Raw genomic sequence first — 17300 nt, 5'->3', positions numbered from 1 at the left:
CAAAACTAAACAAAATTAATCACACCAAACTCATCCAAACTAGTCCAATAAAAATTAAATGAAACCGATTATTAAAAAGCTTTAATTTGGTTTTACAAATTTGAAAATTGAATGGTTTAGTTTAGGTCTCAGTTTTTATTATCTGAAACTTTAACCAAACCTACACCATATCTTTTATATTTTTAAATGTAATTTTTATTATTAATATTGGACATTATTGTTTTTTTTTTTAATTTTAACTTCAACTAAAGTCTAACTCGTATCCAAAATACTTTAATAGAATTTTCAATCCTTCATTTCCTAATGTTATTATTCAGTCAAATGGATATACTCATGTTATTTAAGAATGATCTTTTAAATAATTTTAGATGTATAATTTCACCATGTTTATTTAAAACAAGTTACTTTTCATTATTGAAATCAAAACAAGTTATAATGAAATTTAGCTTGTGTTACTTACAAATGCATATACTCTCTGATGTTTACTGATAATAAAATTTGAATATTTTTATTTTGAATGTGATCATTTTCATTCATGAATGATAGAATGAAGGATGTGATTTGAAGTTGAAATGTGAAAGGAAAAAAGAGCCAAAAATTATAGTCAGTCTCAATATATAATTTATGTTAAAGAAATATTGAAACTTAATCCATATATAAACAAACAAAATCAAACTATCTAAAAATTGAACCAAATTGATCTCGATAAAAAATCAATCAAATGTCATTTTTTAGGCAAATAGATTGGTTTTATTTGGTTCGTGTTTTGATTAAAAGCAAACATGAACCAAAATCCAAAGAAAAAAAATTCTAAACTGTGGAAACATAACCATGAGTAAATTTTTGATCTTTAGGTGAATGCATCAATAAATTCTAAGAGCATAAATTTAATTAAAAAGAAATCTTCTAGCCCCTTTCCAGGAGTTATAAAGAGAATTAATGGACATCTTACGAAGCTTCAAACACATCCATTTGATATTGTAACACACATTTTGGGTTTTGAAGGACCCAACATTGCAGAGCATGATTTGAACACTGGATAGGAAATTAACATCAAGCTATGTATGCCACAAATTGGTTTGGTATGGTTAATATTTATATGAAGTTCCGCTTGATATAATCAAAATAATGTACATACACACCCATTTCAAAATTCTTGACGGAGTCCTGTAATGTAATGAAAGGCCAGGGATGCTCTTATAAAACAAGAGTTATGAAATGAACGAGCCTCGCATTCAATGCCAAAAATGTAACTCCTATTAATTACTGCCAGTAGCCTTTAACCACAATTTTATGTCCTCTTCACCATCTTCATCCTCATCCTCTTCTTCTTCCCCATCCCCATCCTCATCCTCTTCTTCTTCCTCCTCCTCTTCCTCCTTCTTTTCTTCTTCATCATCCTCGTTCTCTTTTTCTCTGTCCTTCTCAACCATATTTTTGAGCTCCTGATCAGATTGGTTCTATTAAAGCCAAACTCACAATTATATTAAGCATGAAAGAGAAGCATTCTAGCGACAAAAAGACCCACACTGTAACTATTTAGAAGTATGGCCATGAGCACAATAACAACATCCAAGACTGATACTAACTAGTCAGGCCTTTTGTCATTAACACAATTTCAATACGACAAACAAATTTGTGATGCCATATTAATTTTCTACTTTTTTCCCGTTTCAAATCTCCTAATTTAATTTCCAGGGGCGTAAAATATTATCTCAGTTAATCATAAATTCAATGCAGCCAAAAAAATGAAAAGAATTATATTCAAACCTTACAAAAGAGAACAGCCATTGAAAAGGAACAAGGGTTTAGAAGGAGAGAAAGAAGCCTTGAGATTTTTTTCCAAAACCCAAAGAATAGATCCCACATTCATTGGAAATTACTGGTCTGAAAACCATAGAGGCATAAATATCATAATCAACAGAACAGTTTTACTTCTATCAATAACTTTATGTTTTAAAATGGAGCTCCAAACAAAATCCTTCTTTCGCTTAGTTGAATTGAGTTCTTTTCTTTCTTCTGAATTTTGACTTTCTTAAATAAAAATATGTGAACAGATGAATTTTCTCCTCTATATCAATTTCTCTCATTAAATTTATTGAATCCGTCAATCAATTCAGAGGGCATAAATTCGATCGAGGAATCATCTAGCCTTTTTTTCAGGGGCTACAAAGGGAACCAAAATCTTGTCAAGCTTCAAACACAAACCCATTTGATCTTGTAAAACATTCATTTTGGGTTTCAAAGGATCCTAGATTGCACTACACGATTTGAACACTGAATAAAAAAAATTAAAATCCAGATGCATGTGCCACAAACTGGTTCGATATACATAGTTAATATTTATCTGATGTTCTGCATATTATAACTGAAATAATATGTTTACACATCCAAACTTTCAAAAGATCAATTAAATTTTGACCAAAATAAAAAAAAAGATCAACTAAATTTAAGTTGAAAAATGCACGACTTATTTTATTAGTAACGACTCCAAAATTGACCATGAATTTCAGCATTCAAGTTTGATCATCTCTAAAACAAAGTGTTAGACCTAAATCCAAATAACAGAGTGAAAGAAAGGGGAAAAAACAGAGCAATGGTAAAGAGAAATTTAAAGTATGATAAAAATTCATGACAAGTATTTAAAATTAAAATAAAGATAAATAAAACAAACACAGATAGCAGTAATGTTCATATACGTGCTCAGCAAAGAAATGATAAAATGATATCCATATAATAAAAGGAAGTCAACTTTTGGGGGAGATATGCACCTGATCATCACTGCTCCAACAGTATCCAGTCTTGGTATTCTTCATCAGAAGCTCATGTCCTTCTTCAATTTCTATCGAAGGGTGGCTTAGTTTCTCACAAAAGACGGCATGAAAAGATTTCAGAGAAGGGCAGAGCATGGTTCCTCTGAACACGGAATTTAATTCTGGTAGCTTATACAAGTACACAAATCTGAGTTTGGGGAGGGTGATGGTAGGGAGAATATTGTCATTGCTACAATCCTCTCCAACTATCTCTTCCATCGACTTGCAAGATATTACAGAAATGCCCTCGAGGAGGTGTGATAATAATGCCCACGTCAGCAGAATCCTCATCCTGCTGCATTCATGAATAAAAAGGTACATAAGGTGAGAAAATGGGGTGCATTTATGAACGAATGGAGCAAACGGTGCAGCTATGGGCTTTAAGTCTTCCAAAAGGTCACACTCACATATAATCAACTCCTTGACGTCTCGTGGAAGCACCACTCTGTTTCCCAAATTAATACCACAAAAAACAACCCTTTTTGAACAATAGGCTTCCCAACCATCAACATACAACTTGAGATAAAAATTCAGTGACGTAGCTGAACTTAAATGGTATTTTTTGAGTACGCGATCTTTGTACGGGAAACTCTCAACATAGTCATTAAACTCTTTAATGTTACAAAAGTTAACTGAAATATCTTCTACATTTCTCAAACCCTGTAAATCGTGTGCCCTCATATCCATTGATTTTGGGTAACGGTTCAATATAAGAGACTGCAGATTGGTCATTTTGGCTATCATTGATGGTGATATTTTCAACTGTTCTATATCATCTAGATTCAGATATCTAAGATTGACCAACAATTCCAAGCCACAAGGTGCTTCAGTTATGGCAGTATGTGAAAGGTCCAATGATATTAACCGCTGCAATTTTACTAATGAAGGCACATAACTCAGTTTTGTACAATTTGAAAGTAATAATGTGATGAGACATACCAAGTTAGAGATGGATTCGGGCAAACACTCGATGCCAGTCCTAGACAAATCCAGTACTTTAAGAGAGGCATGTTGTTGAAAAAATCATCTGGGATCCATTTGAGATCATAATTACAATCTAAACGCAATGTGGAAAGTTTAGAACACCTAAGAGATGTGCCATCTACAATTTTCTGTATTTCATTTCTGCTCAAAAAAACTTTTTGCAAATTTTCATGCCATTCACCATTTTCCGGTATTTCTGTCAAATTCATATCAGATTTGTCCATAATTTCATCAGTCTTCTTTACAATATTAATAGCCATGACCCTCAGCAATTTGGGCATAATCCAAAATTCCCCATCATATATTTCCATAAGCAAACTGTTATTCTTTAATTTCTTCATCATGGTGTAACCTTCATTATACTGCATCTCCAAGCTCTTTTTCTCATCTATCCATTCCTCATGGAAAAATCTTCTAATCAAACATCTAAAATTACTGTCAACAAAACATTCCTTGCCAGTTAATGCAAGGTACAAAAAAAATCTTTGCAATTTATTATTTAAGCAAGCATAGCTAGATTTCAACACAGGAAATACCCTCTCCTCCATATCACTTTGCCCCTTATCCAAGTTTTGAAGGCATTCCAACAGATGACTCCATTCTCTTTTCCCTTCTTTTCCCTTCATGCTTCTTGCTATCGTAACAATTGCAAGGGGCAAACCCTCACATTGTTTAGCCACAGTACTTGCTATAGGCTCCACTTCACTAGATTGCATCATATGGGATCCAAGAGTTGTTTTAAACAATTCCCAACCATCTTCTTCATTTAATGGTTCTACTTCTATTACGCTCTTCAAGCAGTTCATAGTTTGGCACACTTCCCATGAACGAGTTGTCAAAATCAATTTAATCCCATTATTCGAAACAGGAAATCCAACCTCTTCTTCTAAAAAGATAGGATCCCAAACATCATCTAAAAGAAGGACACATCTATTTAAATGCTTAGATGCTTGCACCAATTTCCCGGATATTCTTTTCACATCATGGCTCATCAGATATGTCTAAATTAATTGATCTTGCTATGACCTTTTGCAACTCATAAATGGTATCATATCGTGATGCTGTAACCCAAATAACATGGTCAAAGTCATCGCCAGCTTCTTTTAAAAGCTTGTTATGTACATGAGTTGCTAAAGTTGTTTTCCCTGCTCCTCCCATTCCCCATATCCCAATTGTTGACACCTTATTTTCCATTAGCCATTTCCATATTTGTTTAGCATAACTTTGAAACTTCTTGCCCACTAACTCAATTGTTGGCAATTCATAACCTTTAACACATCCTAGCAATAAGAATAAGAATAATCAATTAACATGAGGTCACAATAGGAATTATTTCTTTCAAACACAAGAAGTGAGAAGAATAAAATACAAAAATCATTGAATATATTCCATTTACATATCCTTCACCATGTCTTAAAAACAAAGTGATAATCATTTAGTATGATATGATAATAGCTATTCTTACTTTAAGGGAAGTATGATATGATAATAGCTATTACTTACTTTAAGGGAACTTAGAAAGAATATATAATTTAAGTTAAAGCATATACCTTTTCCAAGCTAGCATTTTTTCTCTTGACTCTATTATCAGAGGCAACCAATTCCATACATGCCCCTCTTCCAACATCTTCAGATAATGTTTTGCATGTATCAACCCACTTTCTTTCAATTGCAGTTTTGCCTTGCTTGCATCTTCTTGCTACTTTATCATATAGTGTTTTCTTTTCTTGGTTTAAGTCACTGTTGAGGAACTCTAAAGCCAAATCCAATCTTTCTTTATTACTGTCAAACTACACATTTTATCCATATCATTTATATGTATGCGTGAATGAATATGTATAGAGCATTAACAAAAACTAACAAGTTGGCAAGTGACCATACCTGAAATGAGGGATTTTGCCTCACAAAATTATCTGATTGTTGCATATATTTAATAACAAATATACCACAATCATATCTACGTATTGAAGAAATATGATATGGTCAGGATGCACACTTGCTTTAATAAAGCTAATAATTTAGAATAAAAAATCATAAACTCACCCATTAGGCTGTAATGGGATATTGATTGCCATCGTCCAGAGAAATTTTGTGAACACGGCAACCCCGAGGAATTTGTCCATGGCAAGCAACTACATATACGAAATTAATTATATATATAGAATTAAAATATAAATATCAATATATTAATTAACGAATATTACAGTTATTTAATACTTACCAGTTTTTGTGTTGTTCGTTCACGTTCAGTTTTATCCATAAATTGATCATAAAGAGAATTTCATATTTCAACAACTTCATTCTTCACATGAATAATGTATAAATAAAAATGTCCACAAGAATTTTTTTTAGCATGGACAGGAATAAAATTCTGTAATATGTGATCAAAAAAATCAGATTGACATATAGTCAAAAGAGCATTCATAATGGTAAGCGAAACATCAACTACAAGAAGAGAATAACATAATACCTTCTCACAATAGTTTAAGTGAAACATGTAGTTTTCTCTCATATTATGCCGCTCAACAAAGTTAAGGAAGGAACTTACGTCACTTTTGAGCGCTTCATTCTATAACAAAAGAAACATTAAACATATTTGTCAATAAATTTTTTTAAATTCCAGAACTAACATATATCATCCTATTGAAAAGGGAATAAAATATCACCGAAAACATCACTGGAAGGTACAAATTCAAAGGTTTACTTTTCTTCCTTTCAGTCTCCGTCAAGATATAGACAAAAATATCTATTACCTAAGAAAACAGAAAAATTAAACTCTTTAACATAACCAAGACATTCCTCAATAATAACAAATTAGAATAAAAGTATAAGTAAATACTCACCCACGAATTCAAATCGGCCTCCGGTCTAAGAGTAATAAAGTCAGATTGTGTCAAATGTAAACGTGGTGAAGAGAAAATTTTCTCATCACTGAATAAAATATAAGATTAGAGATTAATATTTAAGCTTAGAAAAACAAATAAACAGAAATACTGTTTAGTAATATAATTCGAAGTATGTATATAAATCTAACCTGCATGATTGTTCAAAAACATATTGAATCAACCGCAAGTCAGCTTCATTCACCATATGAGAAACAGAGAAAGGGCAAACATGAATCCTCTCTCGATGCATAGCTTCAGTGTGTTTGAAGGACATGTAACAATCAAGCATTAATGTTTCATTCCTCGCTCCAATAAATAAGAAGAAAAGCTGATACCTTATTTAGAATTAATATACTAATCATCACAATCCACAACATATACAAAAACGATGTTTATCACTAATGTTAATTTGTCCCTATGCGTCCCATGTGCCTAGGTTCGTAGACTTAGGTCTCTGGTGCTGGTGGCAAGTTAGTACCAGGGATATTGGACCTGTTTAGTTTCTGTTTTCATTTTTTTAAAAAAATTGTTGTATAATATAATTTTTAAAATTGTTTTTCAAAACAAATAAAATAAAAATTTGCTGGGTTATGTTAATTTAAAAATAGCATTACAATTAAAAAAATAGACTAATAGTAATGGTATAGGCAGTTAATGGTAGTAATTTATGATAAAAATTGATCAACACTGTAATTTTCAATAATCAAATGGAATATATTTTAAAAAAATGAAATGAAAACAACTTGAAATTGTTTTTATTTTTTTGTTTTTTAAAAAAATGAAAATAGTTTTAGAAACAATTAAATCGAAAACACTTAATCAAACAAGTTTTTAAATTTTTTTTGTTTTTAAAAACAAAAAATAGTTTTTAAAAACAAAAAAAATAGGACCTTAGGACCTATTCGGTTTCTATTCTCATTTTTTATTTTTAAAACTATTTTGTAATGCCATTTTTAAAATTATTTTTCAAAACAAAATAAAATGAAAATATGTTTGGTCATGTTAATTTTAAAATTATTTTAAAATTTAAAAATAGACTGATAATGATAATTATAGGTGATTAATATGGGGGTAATTCATGATAAAAATTAGTTAAAATAATTATGATTTTTAATAATTAAATGTAAAATATTTTTAAAACAAGAAAAATAAAACAAAATAACTTGAAGTTGTTTCTTTCTTTCTTTTTTTTATTTACCAGTAACTTGAAGTTATTTCTATTTTTTTATTTTTAAAACAAAAACTAAAAATAGTTTTAAAAATAATTAAATTGAAAACACATCATCAAACAAGTTTTTAATTTTTATGGTTTCAAAAACAAAAAAAAAGCAGTTTTAAAAAACAAAAAACAAACAAGCCCTTAGTTTCTGGTTTTCCTTTTTTTTTCCCCTAACAACAAAATTGGCATTTGAGAGTTGAGTATTTTCATCCTCTGTAAATGAAAACTTATCAATAAAATTTACAGGTGTAATCCTTTTTTTCCTTAAAAACAATAATATAATATACACACACATAATTGAGAATCATGTTATGGCGATAATTTTTGTTGAAGAGTTGCAGGGGTCAGATTTGATTTCACAGTTTGCATGTGAGTAGACCCGTGAACACAAGCCAGGCCTTCAAACTTATAAAGCCAGTTTCAATCTTGCATTTTTTTTCAGAGTCAGACTATAAAAATCGGTGTTTTTTTTTTTTTTAAGCCTAAAAGGAATTTTAAGCTTCACCTTAATCAACATGTTAAAAATAAGTTTGGGCTAACTCATTAGGCCCAGTTTTTTATCTAATTAACATGTGGTTGAAATTGTTAAAATTTGTTTAATTGAAATTATTGATGTTACAAAATAATATGGTTAAAATTATTTGATTGATTTTAATTTTGAATTAACATATAAAAATGACACAATTTATTAAATTATTAGTATAATTAAAATTTTAAATTTTAAATTAGAAAAATTCAGCCCAGGCCTTGCAGCTCTGCGTACGAGGTCCAAGGCAAAAAGCCCTTTTTGGGGTTAAAATAATAAAATGTGCTCCAAATAGATTGTTATAATAGTATACTATTATTATAATAGCTGTCAAATAAATGGTTTAATAATACCCTAACAAGATACTGAAATATCACTCTCCCATTTAAAGTAAAATACAAATAATATTATTTCGTACCTTGGGATGAGGGAGATCTTCTAGCGAGAAAGAATCATCAATGGCAAGGAGGTCCTCTTTCTCTTTGAGATCACTGGTCACTTTGTCGGATTGATTGTATTGTTTAGCTGAGGAGAACCAGGACACGGTCGAATTCCCTGACCCTTGATCTGATTAATATGGGCTTTGATGCGATTAGCACTTGCTGCAAATTTCAATCCCAATGTTTACACTCTACTCTTTTCCCTTCCAACACCCTGACGTGTTCCCACATGTCAACTGCCTCTGGCCTTCCACCTGCTCCTGGTTTCTCCATCACTCTCGCATTCAATTTCTCCAAACAAAAAAACAAAGAGAAGCAATAAAGAAACCCATATCAGAGACAGGGAATCAGTATGAAAGTCTGAAACGAAAAGCAAGTAGAGAGACAGAGAGTTGGTTTGCTTACTCAGGTTTTACTTGAGGTTCGGAAGATGAGAGAAGCGATCAGATCGCTATGATGTGAAATATGATGCCTGAGAATGGGGAGGAGGAAGAAGAAGAAGAGGCAGCAGTGAGTCAATAATAACAAAGTCGTCTCGGATTTAGTTTCAGATCACGGGTCTCTTGGACACGGCAAAATTCTGAAGCTTTGAAGTCATTGGGGCCTTCTTTCCGCCTTCTCGGGGAAGGTGACAAGGATGGGAGGTGACAAAGATAATACTTTCTCTTTCTTAAATTATAAAACATTTAAAAAAAAACTTTGACATTTTACAGTATGAAATATTTTGATAAAATTATAGTTTTACTAAACAGACTTATTCTATTTATTTAATAATTAAATATAAATTTAAGGTTATCAAATAAAAATATTTTTAAAATTTTATAATTTTTTTAAAAAATAAATTTGTTAAGTTTATTCAATAAAATTTATAAATATGTAAAATTTTATTTAAAATTATTTTATAATTTGAGACAAAAAGATTATTCTCTTCATTTAAAAATGTAAGGTATTTTTTGAGAATTTAAATATTAAAAAATATAACATGTTTTAAGATGTAATCATTGTTTTTTTTAAGTGCTCTATTGAATAAATCACTTTATATTTTTTTAGAATAAAACACCCTATTAAATAGAAGTAAATATAAAAAGATAAAGTTAGATTTAAAAATAAGTAACTATTCTATTAGAAGTGAGATTTGATTGAAAATATCTTATATTTTTTAACGAAAGGAGTACAATCTTTGTTGCTCTTCCATTTAATATTATAAAAACATTTTTAATTTAAGTATAATTTTAATAAGTTAGTTAATTATGTTTAAAATTATATACTCTTTTCATATTTATACTTTTTTAGTAGTTTGTTTTTATTAGAAAACTTTGTTAATTATACTGTCTTATTAAAGATATTTAAAAAAACTCATTAATTACATTTTAAAAGACTTGAAATCACTTATATTTTTTAATATCTCACCTTAAAAATATGTTTTATATTTTTTAAATAGCGAAGTATCTTTTCCAAACATTATGGGAGCAACCTAAATAATATTCTATAAATAACATATAAATAAGATTAATTATATAAATCACTTTACATTTATTTTAAGTTAAATATTAAATAAGAATCAAATTGAACTTAGAGCTTTGGATTAACTTTAAATTGAAGTTGGGATGGCTCAAACCTTAGTTAAAAGCATTAAAAGCTCGTTACAAAATAAAATCATGTTTGGATTGATAAAAAATTTCAATTGAAGTTAAGGTTCAAATGAGTTTTTTTTTTTTTCAAATCTCATTTTCATGACTTTTGCATTAGCCTTGAGTGGTGGAAGCATTTAATCCACTTTCAATTTTTATTATTATTTATTTTTGCATTGGCATTCAGCATGAGAGAGAGAGCTTTTTCTTATTTTTTTACTAACAAAAGCAGGAGAAAGGTTGAAGAAGAATCTCTAATTAATTAACATGTTTAATATATATTAATTTATTTTATGTTTCTTAACTCTATTTTTTAGATAAAATTATAATTTAAAGTTTCATTTTTTAAAATAGAATGTTGGTTAATCAAAAAGTTTAATATTTTTTTAAAAAAAACCAAATTAATCACAAAAATATATAATGAAATTTATGTCCTTTATTATCATTATACTTTTAAATTGACATTTGAATTAAATTATTCAAATAAATTTTAGTTTATTTAATTGACTTTTAAAAAAAAAGTATCCAAACAAAAATTATGTTAAAATTACAGATATTTTTTCTAACCTCAGTTGAGTCCTCAATTGTAGATTTTTTAATCAAATACACACATAGAAAGATGTTAGTTTGAAGACAATTAGTGTCATGCTTCAAAAATAGAGGATGACCGACACAGGATGTGAACCACTGTATATTCCTTAAGCCTTGAATCAATTAATCTTTCTATGACTAAAACCTAATTATGTTTTTAGTTCAAATTAGAACATGCATAAACATTTTTAACATTTATAAAAGTTTTAATATTTTTGTAGAAATTTCAGCAAAACCTCTTCTTTAAACAAGATCTCCCAAAAACTCTATACTCAATATTTTACACTAAATATCATATTAATCAGGAATTCAATTCCTTCCGACCACCAAGCAAAAATATATGACAAAATAAAGGTTTTAGCTATAGACTATGTGGAGCACATAAATTAAGCTTACAAAATAAAATTTCCTAATTTAAAACATTACATCAAAAGAATACTTAATCCTTAACTCATCCACCTTTAGTCAATAATAGACTCCTCAATATTGGCGGATGGTTCAGTGTCAGCTACACTATCTGAGACCAAAAATATTTTTCAGTGAATAACGTCCCAATAATAAATAATTAATTGAATAAAAAAATTAGGAACAATTATGTAAGTAAAAAAAAAAAAGACAATGATCTCCATAAAGATTCAAATAAGCGTGGAACAACAGGATTCTATATAACTTTAAATGAAATCTTGAACTATTAAATTATCATATCAAATGTTGTCATAACTTAATTTCAAGGAAACAATTAAACAAAATAAGTAATTAAAATATGTTGCTAATTAAAACAAATGGAATATGAAATCATTAAATAATCAATTTCATATTTATAGGGACTTATCAGAACAATTAACAAATATGGACACACAGTCCATGAGGGCAAATAACCAAACGCGACTTATGCCACGAAGACAAACGTGGACACACAATCCACGAGGATAAGTAACCAAACGTAGCCGAAGTCACGAAACATATGTAGATACACAGTCCACGAGGGCAACTAACCAGACGTGGTTGAAGCCACGAAAACAGATGCAGGTACGAGACCCACAAATAACAGACGTGAGAACAAGCTCATGAAATTTAACTAGCTAGTAATTGATCATGGCGCGCCAAGGGTTAACGGAATTGCCATTAGCTACTAGTGTTCTGTCTAAAATCCCTTAAACAATTAATTTTCAAACATGCAAAAAAAATAATCATTTTCGAATTAAAATTTCTCTTGTCCATATCAGACTCACATGAATTATGTAAACACCTGTTCTTTTCACTGTAAAAACTTACAAACTCTTTCACAAAATTTTCCTCATTGTCCTTGTCGAATAAGGATTACTAAAACTTGAAAAAAAAACGAGTTGATCAATGTTGTAAGCACATAACATGGCTTAGGAAAATAGAGTTATTCAATCAACAGAAATAATCAATGCTTATGAAATATATATACATATACACACATATATAAATAGATAAAATTGTGAATTGTTGAAATCAATATCTTTGATGAAAAAAAACTTTGCTAATAAATTATTTGGGACGTTATTCACTTACCTAAGACATTCTCTACCCTAACCGGTCCTCTTGCAACAATGTTTGCTCTTTAAATCCTAATGCCCAAATAATAACATTATTTTTATTTTAAAGATTTATTTATTTATTTTATTTTTTATACCTTTTTAACTCTAAATCAATTTAGAAAAAAATAACAAAGACAATTTTCATCTTTAATTTAAATTTTCTTTTTCCCCAACATTTCATAGGTATTTCAAAGACTAATATTTTGATAATCAATTGGCTCTTGCATTAATAATCAAAATTACTCTTTCCAAACATCCCTATCTCTAACTCCACTTCCTTATGGAGATAATTATCTTCCATGACTGCTTAATATGTGATGATATAACTATTACAAATAAATATATTTTTTAATTAAATTTCTATACAATGTCCAACTCAAAATTAGATAAGAGCATCCCAACCATTTATGTTTTTCCCAAGAGTTTATAAGATTTTAGGAAAATACTCAATCAACTAACAACTTCTAACAAACATTCTAACAATATCTTATCAGTATCAATTCCTAGCTCAATCAATGATACTTCTTAACCTCCTATCAATTATCCAAAATTTTTCAACATTAATAATCAGATCAAATAAAAAACTCAAGCCTAGCCTAACATTCTCTTGTTCTTTATACACTACAATTTCAACTTCATAATTTCTGCTTTTTGCTTAACAAATATGGTAATAAAAGGAAAAATTTCCAACCATTTTATCTCTATATTCACCCACACACATACAGAGCAACCATGAAGAGGAAGATCAAAATTTCTCACCTCAATTTACAGTAGTAGAAAGGGAACGAAATTTACAGCATAAAAGAAGGAGGAAGTTTCAAAATCAAATTTCCAGAACAACAGTCACGTCTCCCCTGTTCTTCGGCACCCAAAAACGAAATAAATGAGAGAAGAGAAAGGAGGTTCAAAGCTCTCTATGGCAGTGAACAGTAGTGTCGTGTTGCAAGAGAGGAGGAGATTTTTGACTCACCCTTGTAGTTACTCAGACAGATCAGAAGGAAGAGGCTTCAATGATGAAAGACAGAGGAAGATGAGGGAGGCTACAGGTTACATACAGCCATGGCAAACAAAGCAACGACGGCGACTACATGAATAAGAAACGCCCATATCGGCAAAGGCTGTGAACAAGAAGGGAAAGAAACTTAAATGCTCAGATCATCGCCCGACAGAGGAAAAAATGACCTCACTAATCTGCAATAGAGAAGGAAGGAAAGAGCACAAACTTGGCAAAGGAGTGTCGGACAGAACTCTCGCACACTCACACGCTAACAATGCTGCGGACGGAAGTAGGAGGAGACGGAGAAGGCAGAGAGTGAGAGATGAGAGAATCTAGAATTTTCTACAGAGCCCCAAATGCTGAATCGTGCCAGAAATAGAGAGGAAAAGAAAGGGAAAAAAAATCTGTGGAGGCAAGGGTAGTTTTGTAATTTCACGGTACAAAAGTATTTCTGGCTTCAACCAGGTCCGAACTCAAGATTAGATGTAAGAGATATATGCAAACTCCCACTATACCAACACCTCCTCTTGTCATAATTATTCCAAATTAATATAACTACAATTCAACCACAATAATATATGTATTTATATTATATATATATATAATATATATTTTTACTCAAAATTCTTGAGTTATTACAATTAACTAATAAAATTAATTAAAAACATCTTATAATTTTATTCAACTTGCTTGATGTACGTATAACATTACATAATCACATATCGAAGAGACGGTACGTGGATGAATTTTCTTCTGAGAAAATTAAATTAGTGGCAAATTCAAATGTTCAAACCAAATCTTGCTGGCCAACCTTCTTTCTGTTTTTTGCTCCAAATAGACTTGACATTTTCCAAATTCTGCAGAAGCTGATCAATCCTATCCTTGTCATCAAGTACACATGAATTTGTTTTCTAGAATTTCGTTATTCAGATCCAAATTTTGACTTTAGGTGTTTGTTTTGTTTCAATTTAATCTCTAACAAAGATTATTGTTTTCTTTATCTTCAACTTCTGAAATACTTTGAAATTTTTATTTCTTTGATCTTCTACATTTGCGAGACCATTTAAAGTGAATATTAAGTCATTTACTAAATTTAAATCCATAAAATTTCAAATTAGACACACAAAAGTAAAAATTAAGAGGAATATATAATCGAGTGTTCAGATGCCCACATGGTGATAACTAAAAGAAGTCAAATTAGAAATATATTCCATGGTTTCATTATACATCTAAAACAACGTAAAAATATCATCTTAGTTAATCATAAATTCAATATAATCATTAAATGAACATTTTATATTCAAATTTGGCAAGGAGTAAAAAAAGGTTTCCCTACTAATTTGGGACCAGATCAAGGTTGGTTTTGAAAGCTAACATATACCAAAATCCATTGGAATAGACCCAACATTGATTGGAAATTATTAGTCATGATTTAAACCATAGAAGCATAAGCATTCCATAAGAATTTTTTTAATGTAATTATTAAAATAAGATAATTATTAAAATACCAACTTAACAAGATCATTATTTTGAAAGTAATTATTATTGATCTTATATATAATTTATTTCTCATTCTATATATAAAAAAATTTAATTCCATAAATATCATTTGAATGATTTTATTTAATTTTAAAATAATTCATAAGAAATTTTTTCTAATAATAATTTTATAAATTATTTCACATAATTTAAATTTATTTAATTTTTTATGAAAATACTTTTAGTGGATTTTGCCGCTACAAATAATTATCTAAATTAATTTTTGTAAAAATATTTTAATTTTTTAATTATTAATTATTTATAAAAATACTTTTGGCAACAACAAACTGCCACTACTAAAATTAATTAATTAAATTATTTTAGTTTTTAATTATTTTTATATAAAATACTTGTGGCTGTTAAAAGTAATTATCTTGATTGATATTTTTAACTTATTTAAAAAAAAAAGATCAAGACTCAATTTTCGTTAATTTAAAAAAAATGGGATGTAACTGTCATTTTCCCTAAGGTATATATATTAAATTGTTGGAAAAAAAAAAAAATATATTAATTTGTTATTTTTCCTATCTCTTTTCGAGAATCAAGATGAGAGCTAGCTTCAACTTCTTTAATGTTGATATTATATACTTAGTACTTTTACTAAACAAACGAGCACTAGGTATGAAATTCTGAAGCAAAATAAAGTGCATGCATGAACTCCAACACCAGGATATAAATGTTTTCATTGTGATAATACGATATGCATATAATCTTTAAATGCAGCTTACAACTATGGCACTCCAAAAGGAATACTTGGCAAGCAAAAATGTTATTTTAACTCTCTAATAATTACAACAATGGTAATCCAGTTTAAGGCTGCTAACCTTATCTTTCTGTTTTTTTCTTTTCCCCTCCAAAAGACATTTCCAAATTCCACAGAAGCTGATCAATCCTCAATCCTATCCTTGTCATCAAGTACTCATGATTTTTTTTTTTTTCCCCAGAATTTCGTCATTCAGATTCAGACTCAGTTCTGACAAAAAAAAAAAGTCAGAGTCAGAGGCCAGTCCTGAACTAGCAATTGAACTAGAGTACAAATTCACATTAAGAACCTTCAGATGATTATATTTTAAAAGGAAATATTGGTTCAACTTGCTTAATGCAACAAATTTCCTATTAAAATTAGCAAGAGGCAGTTGAACTAGAGTGAATCACTAACAGATTCTGAACTTGTTACTTCCAAAATATTCATAATCAACCTTTAACAATTTTCAAATATATATCATACATTTTCTGGTCTATGTATACTAAAACAAAAACATTAATGGGTCTTTTGGGATTAACAACTCAATTATATACTAAATTTTTCATGCTACTACGTATACAATTTCATATTAAGAGGAATTTCCTATTAAAATATCTTCTCAGCTAATTATAAATTCAATGCAATCCAATAATGAAAATTTTATATTCAAATTCAACAAAGACCCAACATTATTCCTTGGAAGAGGAGTCTGGAAAGCATAGAAGCATATACATGCTTTCTCTGATCATATTCATAATTCACTTTTAACATATTTTAATCGGAATCATATAAAACATTAAACCTCATTAACTTTATTTTAAAATTTAATAAGTTTTCATCTCTACCTTAATAAGAAACAAATAATAATTTTTAATAATTTTTTCTAACATTTAGTAAAGACAAAAAGGTAAAAATGAGTGTAGTGAAATGTTCTATAAATAAGAACAAAAATTATTTTTCTTTCTCTACCTTAGGAATAGGACTAAAGAAAAATATAGCATATCAATCTCATTTTCTAATGCATCAATGCATTCTCAGGGTATAAATTTAATCAAGGAATTGTCTAGTAGCCCTCTTTCCAGAAACGTCAAGAACAAGTTAAATATTTCGCCAAGCTTCAAACACATATCCATTTGATTTTGTAACCTGCATTTTGGGTTTTAAAAGACCCAAAATTGCAAGGCACGGATTGAACTCTAAAGAACAAATTAACATCAAGATGTATATGCCACAAATTGGCTAGGTATAGTTAACGTTTATCTGAAGTTCTACTTGATTATAATCAAAATAACATATATTGCACTCTCAAACTTTCAAAAGACTGATTAAATTGAAGTTGAAAAGGGCACGACCTTTTTTATTGGC

The 17300-nt window shown here is 29.4% G+C and overlaps 2 protein-coding genes and 1 long non-coding RNA gene across 4 annotated transcripts; all 3 read right to left on the bottom strand.

Annotated features, from left to right (window-relative positions):
• Window positions 1-1074: 1074 nt before the first annotated feature.
• On the bottom strand, window positions 1075-5066 carry LOC129317993 (disease resistance protein RPS5-like). Of its 2 annotated transcripts, none has more exons than XM_054962458.1 (3): window positions 3753-5066; window positions 2772-3108; window positions 1075-1460 (listed from the first exon to the last, which is right to left on the bottom strand). In XM_054962458.1, the coding sequence occupies exons 1-3, from the start codon at window positions 4787-4789 to the stop codon at window positions 1260-1262; spliced, it is 1575 nt and encodes a 524-aa protein (XP_054818433.1). In that variant the 5' UTR covers window positions 4790-5066; the 3' UTR covers window positions 1075-1259. The 2 variants fall into 2 exon arrangements, with proteins under 2 accessions (XP_054818433.1, XP_054818434.1); XM_054962459.1 differs by having other exon boundaries at window positions 1075-1445.
• On the bottom strand, window positions 5039-6932 carry LOC129317390 (uncharacterized). Its single transcript, XM_054961721.1, has 8 exons — window positions 6832-6932; window positions 6641-6728; window positions 6464-6550; window positions 6268-6366; window positions 5841-5929; window positions 5679-5754; window positions 5348-5587; window positions 5039-5077 (listed from the first exon to the last, which is right to left on the bottom strand). Exons 1-8 carry the CDS (start codon window positions 6930-6932, stop codon window positions 5039-5041), a joined length of 819 nt encoding a protein of 272 aa, XP_054817696.1.
• A 4646-nt stretch (window positions 6933-11578) lies between these two features.
• LOC129317657 (uncharacterized) lies at window positions 11579-14002 on the bottom strand. The gene is made up of 4 exons (XR_008595012.1): window positions 13878-14002; window positions 13625-13772; window positions 13414-13508; window positions 11579-11606 (listed from the first exon to the last, which is right to left on the bottom strand). It is a non-coding gene; the product is annotated as an uncharacterized LOC129317657 (long non-coding RNA).
• Between the last annotated feature and the right edge of the window lie 3298 nt (window positions 14003-17300).

The sequence above is a fragment of the Prosopis cineraria genome, unplaced genomic scaffold (genome assembly GCF_029017545.1).
Source record: "Prosopis cineraria cultivar Desert tree isolate PC_DT_omini unplaced genomic scaffold, ASM2901754v1 PC8, whole genome shotgun sequence".
In the NCBI taxonomy this organism is placed as follows: domain Eukaryota; kingdom Viridiplantae; phylum Streptophyta; class Magnoliopsida; order Fabales; family Fabaceae; genus Prosopis; species Prosopis cineraria.
The sequence above is the reverse complement of the archived record's forward strand: the minus strand, read 5'-3'. Positions and strand labels throughout refer to the sequence as shown.

Excerpts from the sequence above, each read along its gene's own strand:
- LOC129317993 (XM_054962458.1), bottom strand. The coding sequence starts at position 4,789 with ATGAGCCATGATGTGAAAAGAATATCCGGGAAATTGGTGCAAGCATCT. Across the intron at positions 3,109-3,752 it reads CCGAATCCATCTCTAACTTG|CAGGATGAGGATTCTGCTGA; the intron begins GTATGTCTCATC and ends TCATGAATGCAG. Across the intron at positions 1,461-2,771 it reads GTTGGAGCAGTGATGATCAG|AACCAATCTGATCAGGAGCT; the intron begins GTGCATATCTCC and ends TGGCTTTAATAG.
- LOC129317390 (XM_054961721.1), bottom strand. The coding sequence starts at position 6,932 with ATGCATCGAGAGAGGATTCATGTTTGCCCTTTCTCTGTTTCTCATATG. Across the intron at positions 6,729-6,831 it reads GTTTTTGAACAATCATGCAG|TGATGAGAAAATTTTCTCTT; the intron begins GTTAGATTTATA and ends TATTTTATTCAG. Across the intron at positions 6,551-6,640 it reads AGGCCGATTTGAATTCGTGG|GTAATAGATATTTTTGTCTA; the intron begins GTGAGTATTTAC and ends CTGTTTTCTTAG.